Source organism: Oncorhynchus keta, chromosome 20 (assembly GCF_023373465.1).
Source record: "Oncorhynchus keta strain PuntledgeMale-10-30-2019 chromosome 20, Oket_V2, whole genome shotgun sequence".
Taxonomy (NCBI): domain Eukaryota; kingdom Metazoa; phylum Chordata; class Actinopteri; order Salmoniformes; family Salmonidae; genus Oncorhynchus; species Oncorhynchus keta.
Window position 1 is genome coordinate 7047575 of NC_068440.1, and position 20094 is coordinate 7067668.

The 20094-nt window shown below is 42.2% G+C and overlaps 1 protein-coding gene across 1 annotated transcript in view; it reads left to right on the forward strand.

Annotated features, from left to right (window-relative positions):
* LOC118399231 (zinc finger MYM-type protein 4-like) overlaps window positions 1-19588 on the forward strand; it is a 78161-nt gene extending 58573 nt beyond the window's left edge. Inside the window, exon 27 of the mRNA XM_052471942.1 lies at window positions 19452-19588. Coding sequence (XP_052327902.1) covers window positions 19452-19573 — 122 coding nt within the window. The 3' untranslated portion in view covers window positions 19574-19588. The remainder of the gene's footprint in view (window positions 1-19451) is intronic.
* The last annotated feature ends 506 nt before the right edge of the window (window positions 19589-20094 follow it).

Here is a 20094-nt window from a genome sequence, read left to right on the forward strand (position 1 = left end):
ACACGTGGGCGGACGAAGAGAGAGCAGTAGGAGTATACATGTGAGATGAAAGAGAGAGCTCTGTCAGATGTTTACAGCAATGTAGTCAAGTGTTTTGATCAAGAGAGAGACCTTAAGAGAGACCTCTTCAAAATATGTACATTTTCTCTAACTAAACGCTCTCAGATATATAATAATAATAATATATGCCATTTAGCAGACGCTTTTATCCAATGAAAGCGACTCAGTCATGTTTACATTCTAATGGGTGGTCCCGAATCGAACCCACTACCCTGGCGTTTCAAAATATGCCATGCTCTACCAACTGAGCTACAGAAGGACCATAGATATGTAGTTTACAGTTAAAAGGAAGGTGACATCTTACAGTTATTCATTTTATAATTTGTTTATACTATATTCAGAAAGCGTATAAGTAATTTCAAGTCTTATTCATACAGTTTTGTTGAATAGGAAAAACATCATATGAAATATTTCATATTTGTGTCATATTTGTATAATGTTTGTACTGTGTACTTGAGTTTGAGTCCTCAAAATTGACTACATCTCAGCAATTTCTAACTATTTTTACCAGAAAGGTGAGATTTGAACCTTTCTTGGGGTTTGCACCATTTCTAGTTATGGTTTATGGCTCTCTCATGATAAATAATTACTTTTGGGGATTACGTAGATTCTATTTTCGATTGCATTTAGTTTAATTTAATTGATTTTATCAATAATTGATTATTGTATTTGCTGATAGCTTAGTAAACATGCATACAATTATTATTCAAAGTAAATTAATGTTAAACGAATGCATTAAATCATTTTAATTCATGTACCCTCATTGTAAAGTGTTACCAATCATACTGGCTTAACTAATTAATCAATGTGCTTAACTTGCACTTCAGTCTCTAGCTCCTACATTCTGAACCCAAAAAGTTCTTACAATGATCCTGAACAGTCATTATATGTGTCACGTCTACTCCCGCTCCACCGCCGGTGCTCGGCGTCACCGGTTCACTAACCACCGGTCCTGGCAACCCATCTTTAACCACACCTGGCAACCACCATTATGCCTGGACTTTATCATTACCCTGATTACTCCCCTGTTATTTAGCCCTTAGTTGTCATCTCATCAAACCTTAGGTGTTATTGGTGTTCTATCAAGGTTCAGTACGCTTCCCATGTTTGTTCTTTTGTATCTGTTCCGTATTAAACTCACCCTCTGCACCTGCTTCCTGACTATAGAATAACACCTCACAATATGGAAGCATCAGAAGATTCAACCCTCTTCCAGACAGTTTACGAACAAGGTCATCTACTCCATCAACACCACGACCAGCTGGCGAAACTGGTATGGCCATGGAGGAGGTCCTCCTCATCCTCCACCGCCTCGACACCACCCAAGAGGCTCTCCATACGTTATCAGAAGGCCTCCTACCACGGGTTGTCACTAGGAGCTAGTCCCCCAGCCTACCCAGCTGCCCGCCCAGGTCAGCGATACCCAACTGTCTCTTCCGGAGAAATATGACGGCACTTCATCGAAATGCCATGGCTTCCTACTCCAGTGCTTCCTCTATTTCGCCTATCAGACGGGAGACCCACCACCGAGAGGTCCAAGGTTGCTACGGTCATTTTCCTGCTGACTGTACGGCCGTTGGAGGACGGCCGTACAGAGGACCAGAGGACATTGCGGGTATGGAGAGCATAAAATTCACGTTACGGGTTTGGAGAGCCTTCTATCAGAATATGGGGGCCACGGTCAGCCTCACGTCCGGGTTCCAGCCTCAGTCCAACTGGCAGGTGGAGAGGACCAACCAGGAGCTGGGGAGTATCCTTAGGTGTCACAGTGTTGTCTCTTGAATGTGTACACTAACGGCAAACATTGTACATTTTATTTCAAAATCACTTTACCTTAACCAACTCAAAGAGAAAGTTTCATGTGATTTAGGCATATATAATTTTGCAAACAATGTAAAAATTACATTTATTATTGAGTTAATAAAGCTGCATACAAACCTTTTTGCCGCTCTGTACCATCACTCACTCATAAATCTTTATGTACATATTCTTATCCCCTTACACTTGTGTCTATAAGGTAGTAGTTTTGGAATCGTTAGCTAGATTACTTGTTGGTTATTACTGCATTGTCGGAACTAGAAGCACAAGCATTTCGCTACACTCGCATTAACATCTGCTAACCATGTGTATGTGACAAATACAATTTGATTTGATTTGATACAAACCTTTTTGCTTTCTTGAGTAAGGCAGCTCCAAAATGCAAGTGTTTCAGCCTAGCTCAATGCTTTCTGTAGTGGTGGGGTAGCCAGCAGAAAATATGGAGCGTAGGGGATGGTAATGTTCTCAAGTTGGCTCAGTGTTCTGTCACTCATGGGGACACTACGTCAATGCAAAATCTACGGGGAGAGTTTGAAAATTCAAGCCCCTTGGGTGCTGCCATAGAGTTACATTAGAAGTGCCCATCCAAGAAGGCTCAAGGTCATTGGTCACAGATAAAATGACGTGAAATCACGTTATATCTACAGTAGGTTTGGTTGGACTGATCATGTCAACATCATATTTTCAAAATATTAGCTAGCAGTCATCATGAATCAAGTTGTCAATCTACTGGGAAATCCTTTTCAACCTTGTCATATGAAGAGAAATAATGAAGAGAAATTATAAATATAACGTAGCGGTGCTCATCAGCCATTGGGCATAAACATTGCACAAGTTGGAACTCGCAAATTCAACAATGAGTGGTTTTGAAAGAATCAGTGGCTAACAGCAATCACTAGCCTGCTATTCAGTGGCGTGTGTGTGTGTGGTACAGGTCTACGTGTAAGGGTCTGTTTTCCAAGCTTAAAGGGATAAACATTCAACATTGGCCACACTGTCAATCCAGCATGACTTCTGCCACACTCAAAACAACGGGAAACTAGGAACTGGAAAATCTCAGACTTCAGTGAGTTCAAGAGAACTGGGAACTCAGAAAAAAACTAGCTCCAACTGGGAAATTACATTTTTTTTTTATTCCTTTTTTCTCCCCAATATCATGGTGTTCAATGGTAGTAGTTACAGTCTTGTCTCATCGCTGCAACTCCCGTACGAACTAGAAAGAGGGAAAGGTCAAGAGCCATACATCCTCCGAAACACAACCCAACCTAGCCGCACTGCACCCAGCCTGCCACAGGAGTCACTAGTGCACAATGAAACAAGGATATCCCTGCCAGCCAAACCGTCCCTAACCCGGACGACTCTAGGCCAATTGTGCATCGCCCCATGGACCTCCCGGTCGCGGCCGGCTGCGACAGAGCCTGGGCTCGAACCCAGAATCTCTGGTGGCACAGCTAGCGCTCCCACCCGGGAGGCTCGGAAATGAAGTTTTAAACGGTCATCCAACTCGGAATTGCAAGACGGGAACTCGGCCTCTTTCTCGAACTCCGAACTGAAGATCACTGACGTCATGATTCAACCTTTCACAGTTGCATTGAAAGCATCATAAATACAGAGAATGGCGACTTTGATGACAAAATTTGCCCACGAAGGACCACCGCCCAACCTTCCTGTTCATGTGAGCATACTGTAGCACAACAAGGTGAGTCCAAAGATTTACTGTATGCTGCTGCATAAATTATGCAATATGCCATATGGGGTGGCAGCGTAGCCTAGTGGTTAGAGCATTGGACTAGTAACCGGAAGGTTGCAAGTTCAAACCCCTGAGCTGACAAGGTATAAATCTGTTGTTCTGCCCCTGAACAGGCAGTTAACCCACTGTTCCCAGGCTGTCATTGAAAATAAGAATGTGTTCTTAACTGACTTGCCTAGTTAAATAAAGGTATAAAAAAAAAAAATATGTACAGTGGGGAGATACACTGCCTATTTTGCAGGTTTTCCTACTTACAAAGCATGTCTGTAATTTTTATCATAGGTACACTTCAACTGTGAGAGACGGAAACTAAAACAAAAATCGAGAAAATCACATTGTATGATTTTTAAGTAATTAATTTGCATTTTATTGCATGACATAAGTATTTGACACATCAGAAAAGCAGAACTTAATATTTGGTGCGGAGACCTTTGTTTGCAATTACAGAGATCATACGTTTCCTGTAGTTCTTGACCAGGTTTGCACACACTGCAGCAGGGATTTTGGCCCACTCCTCCATACAGACCTTCTCCAGATCCTTCAGGTTTCGGGGCTGTTGCTGGGCAATACGGACTTTCAGCTTCCTCCAAAGATTTTCTTTAGTGTTCAGGTCTGGAGACTGGCTAGGCCACTCCAGGACCTTGAGATGCTTCTTACCGAGCCACTCCTTAGTTGCCCTGGCTTTGTGTTTCGGGTCGTTGTCATGCTGGAAGACCCAGCCACATCCCATCTTCAATGCTCTTACTGAGGGAAGGAGGTTGTTGGCCAAGATCTCACGATACATGGCCCCATCCATCCTCCCCTCAATACGGTGCAGTCGTCCTGTCCCCTTTGCAGAAAAACATCCCCAAAGAATGATGTTTCCCCCTCCATGCTTCACGGTTGGGATGGTGTTCTTGGGGTTGTACTCATCCTTCTTCCTCCAAACACGGCGAGTGTTCTGGGCTGATCCCTCACCTTCCTCATGATCCTTGATGCCCCACGAGGTGAGATCTTGCATGGAGCCCCAGACTGAGGGTGATTGACTGTCATCTTCAACTTCTTCCATTTTCTAATAATTGCGCCAACAGTTCTTGACTTCTCACCAAGCTGCTTGCCTAATGTCCTGTAGCCCATCCCAGCCTTGTGCAGGTCTACAATTGTATCCCTGATGTCCTTACACAGCTCTCTGGTCTTGGCCATTGCGGAGAGGTTGGAGTCTATTTGATTGAGTGTGTGGACAGGTGTCTTTTATACAGGTAACGAGTTCAAACAGGTGCAGAAAATACAGGTAATGAGTGGAGAACAGGAGGGATTCTTAAAGAAAAATAACAGGTGAGAGCCGGAATTCTTACTGGTTGGTAGGTGATCAAATACTTATGTCATGCAATAAAATACAAATGAATTACTTAAAAATCATACATTGTGATTTTCTGGATGTTTGTTTTAGATTCCATCTCTCACAGTTGAAGCTTCTTAATAAATATACTGCTGAAAAAAACTAATTTTACTTTATTAATTCAATGGTTTGGATAGACACACACACAATATTTTTTCTCTCAAATGACTAGCCTAGAGACAGCACTGTTAAGCAGAAATATACATGTACAAAACACACTGAGGATGATGTACAGGTGTAGGATCTTAATTTTATCACTCTTGTTGCTGAGAATTTTCCTGCACTGCAAAATGGAGATATGTTTCATGATTTACAAAAATTAATTGAAAACCCACACTAACACACACACTTAACAATATTGCACTTTTCATGTAGCCTACATTTGGCCAGGTAACAGCTTAACCACCAATCAAGCAACATATGACATGATTGAAGGACTAAAGTTCAAATCTTATTGCAACAACAATACTCTGCAAATTAAGATCCAACACCTGTAGCCTACTGAGAAGTGAAGAGGCGTGAACTGAATGTATCTGACAAGTTTTTCATTAGACTCAGTTGGGGATTTGGTTTGTTTTACACCATAGCATAAAATGCATAAAAATGTATGTACAAAAAAAAGAAAGATGTGAATATCTGCAGTAATCTCCTGTAAACCAGTCATAATACAGTTTCTCCTCCTTTTTATCAATGCCAGCAAAAAATACTTTGGGGTTGTTCAGAGACATATTTAAAAGGAACTTTTGAGTTTCTTAAAGATACTGTTTCACAAGGGGATTTTGTCTCACATATTCTTCTTTGAGTCTTATTACAGTTGACATCCAACCAACTCTTGCCGTCATTAGTACCATCCGGTTCCCCCATTCTAGCACAGTCTTCACCGTCGGGGTTCTCTCCTTTCCAGTCATCTGGCTCCCGGTCACCAAGCCAGAAGCTATGGATTGAAGGATGATAATACATAAGAGGTATGATCACAATAAGTTTTCATCTAGGGTGATTGTATTACGATATTGATTGAAACATGCATTCAAACCTTGTGCTTAGAGATGAATTGTCCACCCATAACCACTCATTCTCGTTTATACTGTCCGTCAGCCCAATCCAGAACTTGTCTTCAGGATCCGTGCTTATTTTTGTACCAATTTTCTGATCTAAGAATGTCTTCACCAGAAACATTGTATGAAGAATTATGTCAAGATTTATTGTCATTTGTAAAAGAAAGGAAAAATGTGCATCAAAACAACTGAGAGAATCAATAATAGAGTCATACCTGCTCCTCTAGGCTCCCTATGATGACAAGGTGTCCCCCTGGTGATACACTCATCCTGACTCTGAGCCCAGATCAGTTTATCAGGGGAGAAGTAATAGCACTTCCCCCATAATACTCCCAGCCTTCAGCACAGTTCATAGGTTGAGGACAGTCATTATTCCCTGTAGAGAGAACAGATATATGCCACTGTCAGTGCCCCGTGCACTACTCATCTCTATGCCTACCTATAGTCAAATGCCTTTTGTTTTTGTGTTACTGATAGTGTACAATCCATGTGGATATGAGACTGTATACTGTATGATCATCTCACAACTATTCAAGAATGGTCCTTCTGTAGCTCAGTTGGTAGAGCATGGCGCTTGTAACGCCAGGGTAGTGGGTTCGATTCCCGGGACCACCCATACATAGAATGTATGCACACATGATTGTAAGTCGCTTTGGATAAAAGCGTCTGCTAAATGGCATATATTATTATTATATTGTTGCATCAATGAATAAGGAGGGACTAAAACAGACTGCCCCTGAAGTTGACAACTTGATTTGAAGTAGTTTTGACTTTAACTCAGGATTGCTATCTGAAACAGGTTTTTATCTTGGGTCATAATACAACCTACTACATTTATGAGTAAACACATTCCCTCATAGTATGATCTCACCTGTGTTTGTAGGGCAAGAGGGTGGAGTTCTCTGCTTTCTCAATTCTTCATTGTGTTGCCGAACTGTTGTGAATAAAGATAATTATGCTTTTCGCAGGTTGAAGTTTATTGCCATGAATCCTGCCCTGAAGGCAGAACTGAGCGACTCCCGCGAGATGGGCCTCACAACGATTATGAAAACAAGAATGAGCTGTTTGGTCTTCATTTACGGTTTGGGCCAGCAGTATGGTTGAGATTAGGGTTAGGTTTCAAATCAGATTTTGTGACTGTGCCAGTTGATGACCACGCTGCAGAGCTGCCTCCAGGGCTAGATTCATGACAATAAATGCCAACCAGCATCATTTTCACAGCGTGACATTGGAATCCATACTTTTTGGAATTAACCAACAATAACAAAAGCAGTACATTTTTTCTAATATTCTACAAGGAGGAACATTTCAATGGAAAGGCTGTATTAGTGGCAGACAACACAATTTAATTGGAGGGTCATATGTGTCACTCACCTGCACGTTCCTTCTCCTGAAGATCTTTGTTCTTGACTTGCAGTTCTTGAAGCTCTCTCTTTTTGATCATTAAAGCTAGTTGCCAAAAGATAACAACTCTGACTCAAGTTCCCTACATCCAGCTACATATAAACAACAGTTATATTAGAAAACCGATGTGAACATTTTCTTTGTGTGAACTAAACTCACCTGATGTAAGATTTCGATTGTAAGCCGCTTGCAGAATTTGGAGCTCTGCGTTTTTGGTTGGCAGGTTGCTGATATCTGATTGCAAAAAGACATACATTTTAAATTGTAGGAATCTGACCCCAACATTCTTCTGCATAATAATGTAATATTAGTTGATTGTGAAAAGTATTACAAATAGCTATTCAATTTATTCACCAACATTTTTATATTGTATCAGTTATGTTGTCACAGAAATTAGACAATGACCTGGCATAAAACATTTATCCATTTTGAAGCAGTACTGTGGAGATTTTCCAGCTCTTGCGCTAAAAATGTGCCTAGATATTTCTCTATATTCATAGCTCTGGACAAAAGCCTCTATGAATCTGTCTCCGATATATAGTCTGCTTTAGACTAGCCACCTCCACTGTTTAGGTCACTCACACAGGAACACAAGTCCAATGACCGTCCCCATCAGAAGAACACAGAGAGTCACCAGGACCACTTTGACAGGGTCATATCCACCTGGTTTGACCTTTAACCCCTTCTGAGAATCACCAGCTGAGGAGACAGAGAGAGAATTAATTAAATGGACCTATAAGACCCGCTACTTCATTTTATTGTATTTGAGACATGAAATCGTCAAACATGAAGAAAACGTACAGCTGTGGGTGTTTCTCAAAATGCATACTACCGTACTCAGAGCATGTGAATTGCAACACGGGAGGGTCAGAGTATGATTCCAAATCAAAGTATGCAAAACGGAGCAGGGAGGTCACTTCTCAAGTCCGTACTCCGTTTGTACATATATTGAAGCATGCATTGATGCAAACTTCAACAGAAAGTATGCAACGAAATATGACGCAACCACGTAAAAAATGGCGCAACATTTCTTGAAATCTATGGTGGCCATTATTTTAACTGAAGCGAGAGAAAATACACTCCGGCTAAATCATTCTGAGTCGACAAGTAATCCTTAGTGGGCGGAGAGGCGGCCGGGGTGTTGGGCGAAGGCCACGGTGGGGAAGATGGCAGAAAAGGAAATAAGGAAGAAAGTGCAGCATATTATGAATAAACATGGAGTGGGAGATTACACAGGTCTTCTGAAAGATCTGGTGAAGGAGAAGATGGACAGATTAAAAGGAGAGACATGGAAGATTTTTAGTGAATATGGAATGGAGGGTCTGTAGTGATACCTCTAGCACACCTCTAGCACTGTGAAAGATCTGGTGAAGGAGAAGATGATGGACAAGATAAAAAGGAGAGACATGGAAGATTTTTAGTGAATATGGAATGGAGGATTGCACAGAAGTTTTGGAAGAGCTTGAGGAGGAAATGGGACAGGAGGAGATTGAGGATCAATTAAATGTGGCAGGTGCAGTGATGACTGCTGCATATATGTTGAGTGTAGAGGGAAGTAGTGGTGAGGAAGATGGGCGTCAAGTGCAAAAACAGGGATACGTGCTCCAGTAGTTCAGAGACGGAACTTGAGAGTGAGGTACCTGCTGCAAAGATTGTCCCAAGGCTGATTTTGGCCCAGTTGAGGTGAGACATATATTTTTTTATTTAACTAGGCAAGTCCATTAAGAACAAATTCTTATTTACAATGACAGCCTACACCAGCTAAACCCTAACCAGGATGACACTGGGCCAATTGTGCACCATCCTACGGGTCTCCTGATTACAGCCAGTTATGATACAGCCTGGAATTGAACCAGGGTCTGTATTGACACCTCTAGCACTGTGATGCATTGCCTTACACCTCTACGCCACTTGGGAGCCCGAAGGAAACAGATCCTTGTTGTTGGGTTGATCCACACGTGGTGTCAGGTTGGGTGGAGGAGAGGTTGGGGACTGTTGAGTTGGTGAAAGTAACTCGGAATGGACTCGCGATGATTTATTATGTTTCCTCCCCCCAGAGGGAGAGGGCGCTCCGGATTACGAGATTATCTCTGGAGCAGGGCTCCGTCAAAAGGAGTGATTACGAGAGTGGCATGAAGTGTTGAGGAGGAGCAGTTGAAATGGAAGATTCCCAGTGTCCGTGACACCTGCCACTTGATGAGACGTAGATACGGTGGGCAAACCGGAGAAGACATTATCTGTCATGCTGAGTTTTGATGCAGAGTCGTTACCAGATAAGGTCAAGGTAGGAAGTGTCAGTTATCACGTGAGAGCTTATGTTACGAAAATATTACTGTGTTTTAGCTGTCATGTTTATGGGCATATTGCAGCAGTGTGTAGGAGGGACATGCCCAGATGTGAGACGTGTGCAGGAGGGCATGAGATGAAGGAATGTGTGGTATCGGTGGAGAAAGTTGTCTTAGTTGTGAGGGTGATAATCGGGATGGAGATCGGAGGTGTCCAGTGAGAGAAAGGCAGATTGAGGTTGCCAGGGTTAGAATAGAACAGAAAGTGTTGTATGCCTAAGCAGTGAAGAGAGTGACAGAGGAAGATGGGTACAGGGTGAGAGCATTCCGGTGAGTAGGTGGAGGTCAAGAGTGATGGGAAGAATAGGTGCTTCAGTACGGTGGGCTTTTTAGCATTTATAGCCATGGTTGTTAATTGTACCGCAGAAATGAATTGAAAGTCACAGAAAATAGTTGTAGTGGCAGCAGCAGAGAAGTACCTGGGATTGCTCACCTGCTCTTTCTATGACATACTTACCAGGTGAAAGCTATGATCCCTTAATGATGTCACTTGTTAAATCCACTTCAGTGTAAATGAAGGGGAGGAGACAGGTTAAAGAAGGATTTTAAGACTTGAGACATTTGTGACATGGATTGTGTATGTGTGCCATTCAGAGGGTGAATGGGCAAGACAAAATATTTAAGTGCCTTTGAACGGGGTATGGTAGGTGCCAGGCGCACCGGTTTGAGTGTCTCAAGAACTGCAGCACTGCTGGTTTTTTCAAGCTCAACAGTTTCTTGTGTGTATCAAGAATGGCCCACTACCCAAAGGACGTCCAGCCAAAGGACATCCCTGTGGAACGCTTTCGACACCTTGTAGAGTCCATGTACCGACAAATTGAGGCAGTTCTGAAGGTAAAAGGGGGTGCAGCTCAATATGAGGTAGTTGTTCTTAATGTTCTGTACACTCAGTGTATGACTCGTAGGAACAAGGAACATGATTTTTGACGAAAAAGCTCAAATAGAATCTGTTCTGCATCTTGTAAACCTTTTTCCACCCATATGTAGGAAACTTCCTCATTGTTTTGCCGAGCTTGTACTGACATCATCTGACCCACACACGCACGCACACACACACACACACACACACACACACACACACACACACACACACACACACACACACACACACACACACACACACACACACACACACACACACACACACACACACACACACACACACACACACACACACACACACACACACACACACACACACACACACACACACACACACACACACATACCATTAGTGTCGGTAGATGTCTGGTTGCGTCCAGCTTTGGGAATTGAGATTTCAGAGTACGTGGCATCATTCACTGTGGATGCTGTTGCTGAAATGTAACCATCAAAGTGTGAGCACAAGACAACTCCTCTCATCACATTGGCTGTTCCTGAACCAGCATCATTAACACTCAGTTTATTCGTATTTGATTTTAGCGCTTTGGTCCTGTTTTCACAAGAATGCGGTAACATTTTGTACAAACTCAAAACAGATTATGACAAAGGCTGTTGTTTCAAAAATGTAAGCACATTTTCAATTGACTAAGTACAACACACAAAATCACCCAGTAACCTTTTCACCAAACCTGATCACTGTTTCATCTAGAAATACCCTTCATATAAAGTCATTGCCTTTCACAATGCAATGTTCACAATACTTTTCATATGATTCTCTCTTCATTTGTTCAAATACATTCGACCATCACTTAATCCAACTGAGTTTAATGGTTTTAACCCCTTAACCGTTTGGTAAACCTATGAATTTTAAACTGGTTTGTCCACTATATAAGTATCGTGAGAAGTACAAAAATAAAGTGTGTTTGTAAAGTATAAACATGTAAATGACATGTATGATGCATGATAACCATACATAATGACTACTAGTTGTTGCTAATTGATTTCAACATGGAGCAGGAAAGACCGCAAGGTAAAGGTGGAAATCAAAGAGCTCGTGGACAAGGGGCCTGTTAAGAGAGGTGGGCCTGGGCCCCATTAAAGAGGTCAAAGAGTTGGGCATGGGCCCCGTCAAAGAGGTGGACATCAGAGAAAGGGAGGGAGGGAACTGTTGTATCTTATGAAATCAGGGCCATCGTTGTTGAACATGTGATAAACAGAGGCCGTACCATGGCAGAGGCTGACAGATTAGTTCACCCCAATCTGAAAAGATCAACTGTCAATTTGATCCTGAGAAAATGTCATCAAGAAAAGCGGTAAGTCTGGAGGACATGTACTATGCTTTACATCTACAGTAAATGACGTATTGTAATGCATGTAAATGTACTCTGTTCTACCCTCAGAATGGACAGAAGACCCCATGGTGGTGGCCGTGTGCTGACCAGAAGGAGTGGACAGTGGTGGAAATGGTGAGGGCCAGAAATGACATACGGCTTTCCGAAATAAAGCGGGCCATTGAGGAGAACGATGACACCTTTTGCCAATGTGACATCCATCAGCCTACCAACAATGGTCCACCTTTTGAAGAGGCATCCAGGTATCTATGAAACACATTTACCTGATGCCAAGTATGTTCAGGTCCAGCACTATATACTGTATTACTGTTACTATTTGATGCACATGATACATCACACTATCATATTGGAACTATATTCTAAAAATAACCAAAATATAGTTTAGAGGGTGATGGTGCTTGATGCTGCTGTGAACCATCACAAATATATATTTGTTGATGAAGTGGGCTTCAATCTGGCCAAAACTCAGAGCCGTGGGTGGAAACTCATCGTCCAATGTGCAACCATCCAAGTGCCTGGACAATGTGGGGGAAACATCTCAATGTACAAAGCTATTTCTGAGGATGGTGTGGCAGGATGTAGGGCATTACTTGGATCCTACAGCGCTGCACATCTCATTGTGTTTCTCAATGAAATTGAACAGGCCAGTCAATGTCAAGGGGTAACCTATGTCACTGAGTGTGACAATGTCAGGTTCCACCCTGCAGAGGTGGTTCAGGCATGGTTTTTGGGCCCATCCCCAATTCGTGGCCCTATACTCTTTCCTCAACCCTATAGAGGAATCTTTTTCAGCATGGAGGTGGAAGCTGTACGATCGCCATCCCTATGAGTGTGCCATAGAATTTCTGTCAATTTTGTTGGGTCATTTAAGTGTATTGCCTAATATAAAAACCGTGTAATCTCCAGTACTGTAGCATTTTACTTTCAGCACTTTAAGGATGATTTGAAACACGCATCTTGCATTGCTATTGGATGAGCTGGTAGTTAAAATGACTAAATAGAAAATATATTGTGTTATGGTGATTAAACCAATGTTCTCATTACATTTCACAATAAACATATGTTGAATCAATGGTTGTGTGGTGAGAGATGTTTACAATCCAAATGAATGCACAATGACAGGTTGTGTGACCAGTGTGACCAGTTGACAGTATTGTACTAAGAGTTGTGAAAATGCACCAGATCCCTGTGAAAATTTGACCAAACTAATGTAAAATAATCAGCACAGATCACTGATAAGGCATGAAGAGTGAATGCAAATCAACTAACAAATATGTTTCCTGAAAACCCTTTGAATTGTAGTCTCTAAAATCTCTGTGATGCAAGTCATTTTTGTCCTAGCGAACATGTTTTGAAATAGGGTATGAATATGTGTTGTCAAATAAAGTCAGTGTAGTATAAATATAATTTTAAAGGGGCCTTCTGGGTATTGTTTTGGTAAACTGCTGGGGGATTGGGCTGGAGGAATGTAACCACTCTCAAGTTCATAGACAGAGCTATGGGGACGGACCATCCATGACCATGAGATACAAATGATAGTTTTAACCATGATTTAAAGCCATACCGTGTTTGTTTACAATTACATTGTATACAAACAACACCGTAAAACAAGCTTACATTTGTTCTGATGGGGTAATACAGTTGAACTAAGCTGATGAGGCGTTTATAAGTAATATTCTTCAAGAATCAACGGCTATATAGCATTCATTTCAAAAACGGATCCTAGATTGCCCCTTAAAGATTATAGATATATATATTGGCAGATAGAGGAAGCTTTTGTTGAACATTCTGCACATCCTGAGCATACAGCATGATTATAAAAATAGATTTTAGAGACAGATTTTAATTTAGAACTTACCACCATCTTTTCCTTCAGTCTGTTGGTGCTTTTGAACTTCACATCAGCGTAGACTATTCCTTCAGACATACTGATCTAAACACTCATACCAGACACCTATTACATCACCCCAAATATACACTTATTTTATATGATGGGGACTGAGGGAGGGACTGTGTTGAGAGAAAAAAACAGTTGCTCAATGACAGGACTTCTCTTTTCTCTCTTTGCGGCATTAATTTAACTAACCAACTAAATTCAGTTATTACTACAAGTACTAATTAATAAGTGGTAGGCATAGTGATGTTGTAAAGACCTTAACCCAACACGTAGCGACCTTGTATTCCACACTGGAACTCACCAAGCTGCTGAAAGGCGTTATGTTGTAAACCTACCATAACAGCAGGTGGCACACACACACACACACACACACACACACACACACACACACACACACACACACACACACACACACACACACACACACACACACACACACACACACACACACACACACACACACACAGCTGATAGAGCTTTCTTGTCTGACACTGAATTGGCTCTAGAACTTCTCATTTATTGTTATATCTCTGGTAGACAATCACACTCCTTTTAAACGCCTTAGAATTCAAAATAGAACAATCCTTGGTTCCCTATAGAACTTTCAGATCTCATTATGATGAGAAATTAGGCCTTGGTCAATTTCCAAACAATACAGAAACTCTAGGAAAGGAAAGAAATAGGGCTAGATTTTACTTTTAATGAATATACAATTACTGAACTTCAGAAGTATTTTGAATACATTTCCTTGGTCCAAGAGTCATGAAATGTTCAGAGTACACTTTACACCGCTATCAATATATGCAATAGAAATTGGCAGAAATGGAGTTGAGGTTCTCACCAGACCGTGACAATATGACTATGAAATGTATTTAGAATCATAAACAACTTTTGTATCTTTGGTTCTTGATGATGTTGTTAAAGACCATTAAGGACTGGGAAAAAAGAGAATAAAAATAAAAATAAATTAGGCCTTGGGATAAGGCTTGAAAACTGACACGGTAACTGATTGGCAGTGTTTCAGGCTAATGTGAAATACTGTAGATGTACTTCCTTAATGAAGAAAGCTAACTCAAGCTACTTTCTATGTTCTACCTCAGAGTTTGCTGGTGATCCGTCAAAATGTTGGAAAATAGTTAACGCACTGAAGCGTGGCCTAAGCAAGTTGTGTCAGACTCTTTTAATCAGCATTTTATCTTGGCAAGATTTTTATTTGAAAGACATTGTGGTTTATTTGACACTGGTCATTGAGTCGACTGCTCTTTACTCTCTCAGCCTTTACTTGGCTGGATGGAAGATCATTCATCTTCTAGGGAATAGTTTGTATTATTCATTCCAACAACATTTTACTTGTGATGTGCTAGATGCCTTGCTTAAGAAAACATCTACTGGGGCTCATTTGCTGGATCCATCCTTTCTGCAGAGAAGTCATTGGCACATTTTTTATCTGACGATTATCTCGGGTGCTATCCCCAGGGTTTGGAAGGCAGCCCATGTGCTCCCTCTCCACAAAGGTGGTGACCCCCCTGACCTAAATAATTGTCGCCTGATCTTGAAATTGTCTTGCTTAGTAAAAATGGTAGAATCATTAATCAACTGTCGTCTTAGATTCTTCCTAGCTACGAGATGTATTCTAATTGTACACCAGTCTGGTTTCAGGGCGGGTCATAGCACCATCTCTGATGCAACCTTGGTGTTAAATGATGTGGTAAAGGGTATGGATAGGAGGAAGCACTCTGCTGCCCTCTTTATTGAGTTATTGAAGTTGTTGTTGACCACACTTTATTGATTTAAAGATTGTCTGCAATCAGTATGGATCAGGTATCATGTAATTGGTTCGAAGATTACAAAAACAACTTTGCTGACATGGCCGAATGACATCTGTAATCACTGGCATTCTTTTCAATACATGTTTTTTTTTCTGATGGTGTTAAGTCAGGTTTCCTCGATATTACGAAAGGTGTCCCACAGGGATCGATTTTAGGTCTTGTACTTAATCTGGTTAATTTAAACATTGTTGGTCTGTCTGCAAAGAAATGTAACATATACCAATATCCAGATGACACTGTTCTGAATGCTGTTGCCCCCACAGTTGACCAGGCTATTTTGGAGCTTCAATCTACCTTCATTGCTTTGCAGAAACCCATTGTTGAACTGAAATTGGTACTAAATGCAAGTCTATGTTATTCTCCAAATCACGTAAAAATCTATCTGATGATTAATGCATATGTACATTTGATGATTACCTTGTTGATAGTGTCCCCGCTTATAAACATCTGGGTATCTGGATTGACGAATAGCTGTCTTTCAAAAAAGCTTGTTGATGACATAAGAAATTAAGATTTAAAATGGGCTTCTTTAATAGGAATAGGTCATGGCTTTCATTAAATAGCAGTCAGTCAACATTCATACCAGTTATAAACTATGGCAATATTGTCTATATTAATGCAGCTTCCACTGTATTTATTTATTATGGCAGATAGGTTCAGTACACATCACTGCATTCTGTATCAGAATGCAAATAGTCTGGATAGCCATTGGATTAGATGTTCAGGAGTCTTATGGCTTGGTGGTAGAAGCTGTTTAGAAGCCTCTTGGACCTAGACTTGGTGCTCCGGTACCGCTTGCCGTGCGCTAGCAGAGAGAATCGTCTACGACTAGGGTGGCTGGAGTCTTGGACAATTTTTAGGGCCTTCCTCTGACACCGCCTGGTACAGAGGTTCTGGATGGCAGGAAGCTTGGCCCCTGTGATGTACTGGGCCATACGCACTACCCTCTGTAGTGCCTTGCAGTCGGAGGCCGAGCACTTGACATGGTGATGCAACCCGTCAGGATGCTCTTGATGGTGCAGCTGTAAAGCTTTTTGAGGATCTGGGGACCCATGCCAAATCTTTTCAATTTCCTGAGGGGGAATAGGTTTTGTTGTGCCCTCTTCACGACTGTCTTGTTGTGGTTAGACCATGTTAGTTTATTGGTGATGTGGACGCCAAGGAATCTCAACCTGCTTCACTACAGCCCTGTAGATGAGAATGGGTGTGTGCTCGGGCCTCCTTTTCCTGTAGTTCACAATCATCTCCATTGTCTTGATCACGTTGAGGGAGAGGTTGTTGTCCTTGCACCACACGATCAGGTCTCTGATCTCCTCCCTGTAGGCTGTCTCATCGTTGTCGGTTGTGTCATCAGCAAACTTAATAATGGTGTTGGAGTCGTGCCTGACCATGTAGTCATGAGTGAACAGGGAGTACAGAAGGGGACTGAGCACGCACCCCTGAGGGGCCCCCGTGTTGAAGATCAGCATGGCGGATGTGTTGTTACTACCCTTACCATCTGGGGGCGGTCCTTCAGGAAGTCCAGGATCCAGTTGCAGAGGGAGGTGTTTAGTCCCAGGTTCCTTAGCGTAGTGATGAGCTTTGAGGGCACTATGGTGTTGAACGCTGAGCTGTAGTCAATAAATAGCATTCTCACATAGGTGTTCCTTTTGTCCAGGTGTGAAAGGGCAGTGTGGAGTGCAATAGAGATTGAATCATCTGTGGATCTGTTGGGGTGGTATGCAAATTGGGGTGGGTCTAGGGTTTCTGGGATAATGGTGTTGATGTGAGCCATGATCAGCCTTTCAAAGCATTTCATGGCTACAGACGTGAGTGCTACGGGTCGGTAGTCATTTATGCAGGTTACCTCAGTGTTTTTGGGCACAGGGACTATGGTGGTCTGCTTGAAACATGTTGGTATTACAGAATCGGTCAGGGAGAGGATCAAAATGTCAGTGAAGACACTTGCCAGTTGGTCAGCGCATGCTCGGAGTAAATGTCCTGGTAATCTATCTGGCCCTGCGGCCTTGTGAATTTTGACCTGTTTAAAGGTCTTACTCACATCGGCTGTGGAGAGTGTGATCACACAGTCACCCAGAACAGCTGATGCTCTCATGCATGTTTCAGTGTTACTTGCCTCGAAGCGAGCACAGAAGTTATTTAGCTCATCTGGTAGGCTCGTGTCACTGGGCAGCTCTCAGCTGTGCTTCCTTTTTAGTCTGTAATAGTTTGCAAGCCCTGCCACATACAACGTGAGTTGGAGCCAGTGTAGTATGATTCGATCTTAGTCCTGTATTGATTCTTTGTCTGTTTGATGGTTCTTTGGGATAGCAGGATTTCTTATAAGCTTTCGGGTTAGAGTCCCACTCCTTGAAAGTGGCAGATCTACCCTTTAGCTCAGTGCGAATGTTGCCTGAATTCCATGGCTTCTGGTTGGGGTATGTAGGTACAGTCACTGTGGGGACGACGCTGTCAATGCACTTATTGATGAAGCCAGTGACTGATGTGGTGTAATCCTCAATGCCATTAGAAGAATCCCAGAACATATTCTAGTCTGTGCTAGCAAAACAGTCCTGTAGGTTAGCATCTGCTTTGTCTGACCACTTTTTATAGACCGAGTCACTGGTGCTTCCTGCTTAAATTTTTGCTTGCAAGCAGGAATCAGGAGAATAGAATTATGGTCAGATTTGCCAAATGGAGGGCAAGGGAGAGCTTTTTATATGTCTCTGTGTGTGGAGTAAAGGTGGTCCAGAGTTTTCCCCCCCTCTGGTTGCACATTTAACATGCTGATAGAAATGAGGTAAAACGGATTTAAGTGTCCCTGTATTAAAGTCCCCAGCTACTCGGAGCTGGGTGAGCGTTTTCCTGTTTGCTTATGGCGGTATGCAGCTCATTGAGTGCGGTTTTAGTGCCAGTATCAGTCTGTGGTGGTATGTAGACAGCTACGAAAAATACAGATGAAAACTCTCTAGGTAGAAAGTGTGGTCTACAGCTTATCATGAGATACTCTACCTCAGGCGAGCAAAACCTTGAGACTTCCTTACATATCGTGCACCAGCTGTTATTTACTTATAAGAATAGGCTCCCGCCTCGTGTCTTACCAGAGGCTGCTGTTCTATCCTGCCGATAGAGTGTTTAACCCACCAGCTGTATGTTCCTAATGTCGCTGTTCAACCACGACTCTGTGAAACATAAGATATTTCAGTTTTTAATGTCCCGTTGGTGTGATATACATGCTTTCAGTTCGTCCCATTTATTTTCCAGTGATTGAACATTAGCTAACAGTACGGATGGCAAAGGAAGATTAGCCACTTGTCGCCTGATCCTCACAAGGCACCCCGATCTCTTTATGCGACATCTCTGTTTCTTTCTCCAGCGAATGACGGGGATGAGGGCCTGTACGGGTGTTTGGATTATATCCTTCCCGTCCGACTCATTCAAGGAAAAATCTTTGTCTTGTCTCATTCATGCATTTTTTTGTGCTTTCTAATACTCCACATGTTTCTGCATATGCATACGTTTATGTTGTCATGTGAGAGTGTTGCCCTCAAGGTTTATTCCTACCTAGGGAGTTATTCCCTTGCCACTGTTGCCAAGGCAACGGGGATTTAAGTGTGGGTTTGCTGGGTTTACTAATGCATTTAGTAAACTGATATAGATCAAATTTGATTCATATGTAATCATGGACCTGTGTGTGTGTAGCTGATGCAGACGGTGTGGCAGCGAAGAGGAAGAGGGAGGACGAGGAGAAAGAGGAGGTGCGGGAGAACAGTGAGAATCCCCCCCGCTGTCCTGTCCGATTGTACGAGTTCTACCTGTGGTGAGTGGTGAGTGACACGTACACAAATACTGCATACCTTTAATCTCCCCATTCTGCACTGTAAATTCAAGGGAGCAAAGACCATGATTTTTTATATTGGGTTGATGAAAATCCTCTGGTTTATACTGTTTGCTGCGCATTAACGCAGCTCCTGTATCCCATCCTGTCAGGTTTCCTCATTCGACCCTGCACTATGAGCTATTTAAGTTTAGTCTACATTTGGTCTGCTGAGAAATCCCCTCATATTCTTAACAGAACCAAAGATATCATCTTTATGTTCTAATCTTCTCCCCCTGTGGTTGTGATGTATGCTGCTGCTTGCAGAGAGAACGTCCTCTACTCTCCTCTTCTAACACCACCAGACACACCCACACACTAACTCAACTAGCTGCTTAGATCACTTCCTGTCAGGTCCCTATAGGATGCTAAAAACAAACATTGTTTGCGAAAACATTGTTTGCTTGTTTCAGCGAGGAGCAACAAAGTTTCATCACTTTGTTAAGAGTCTACATTACCACAGAAACA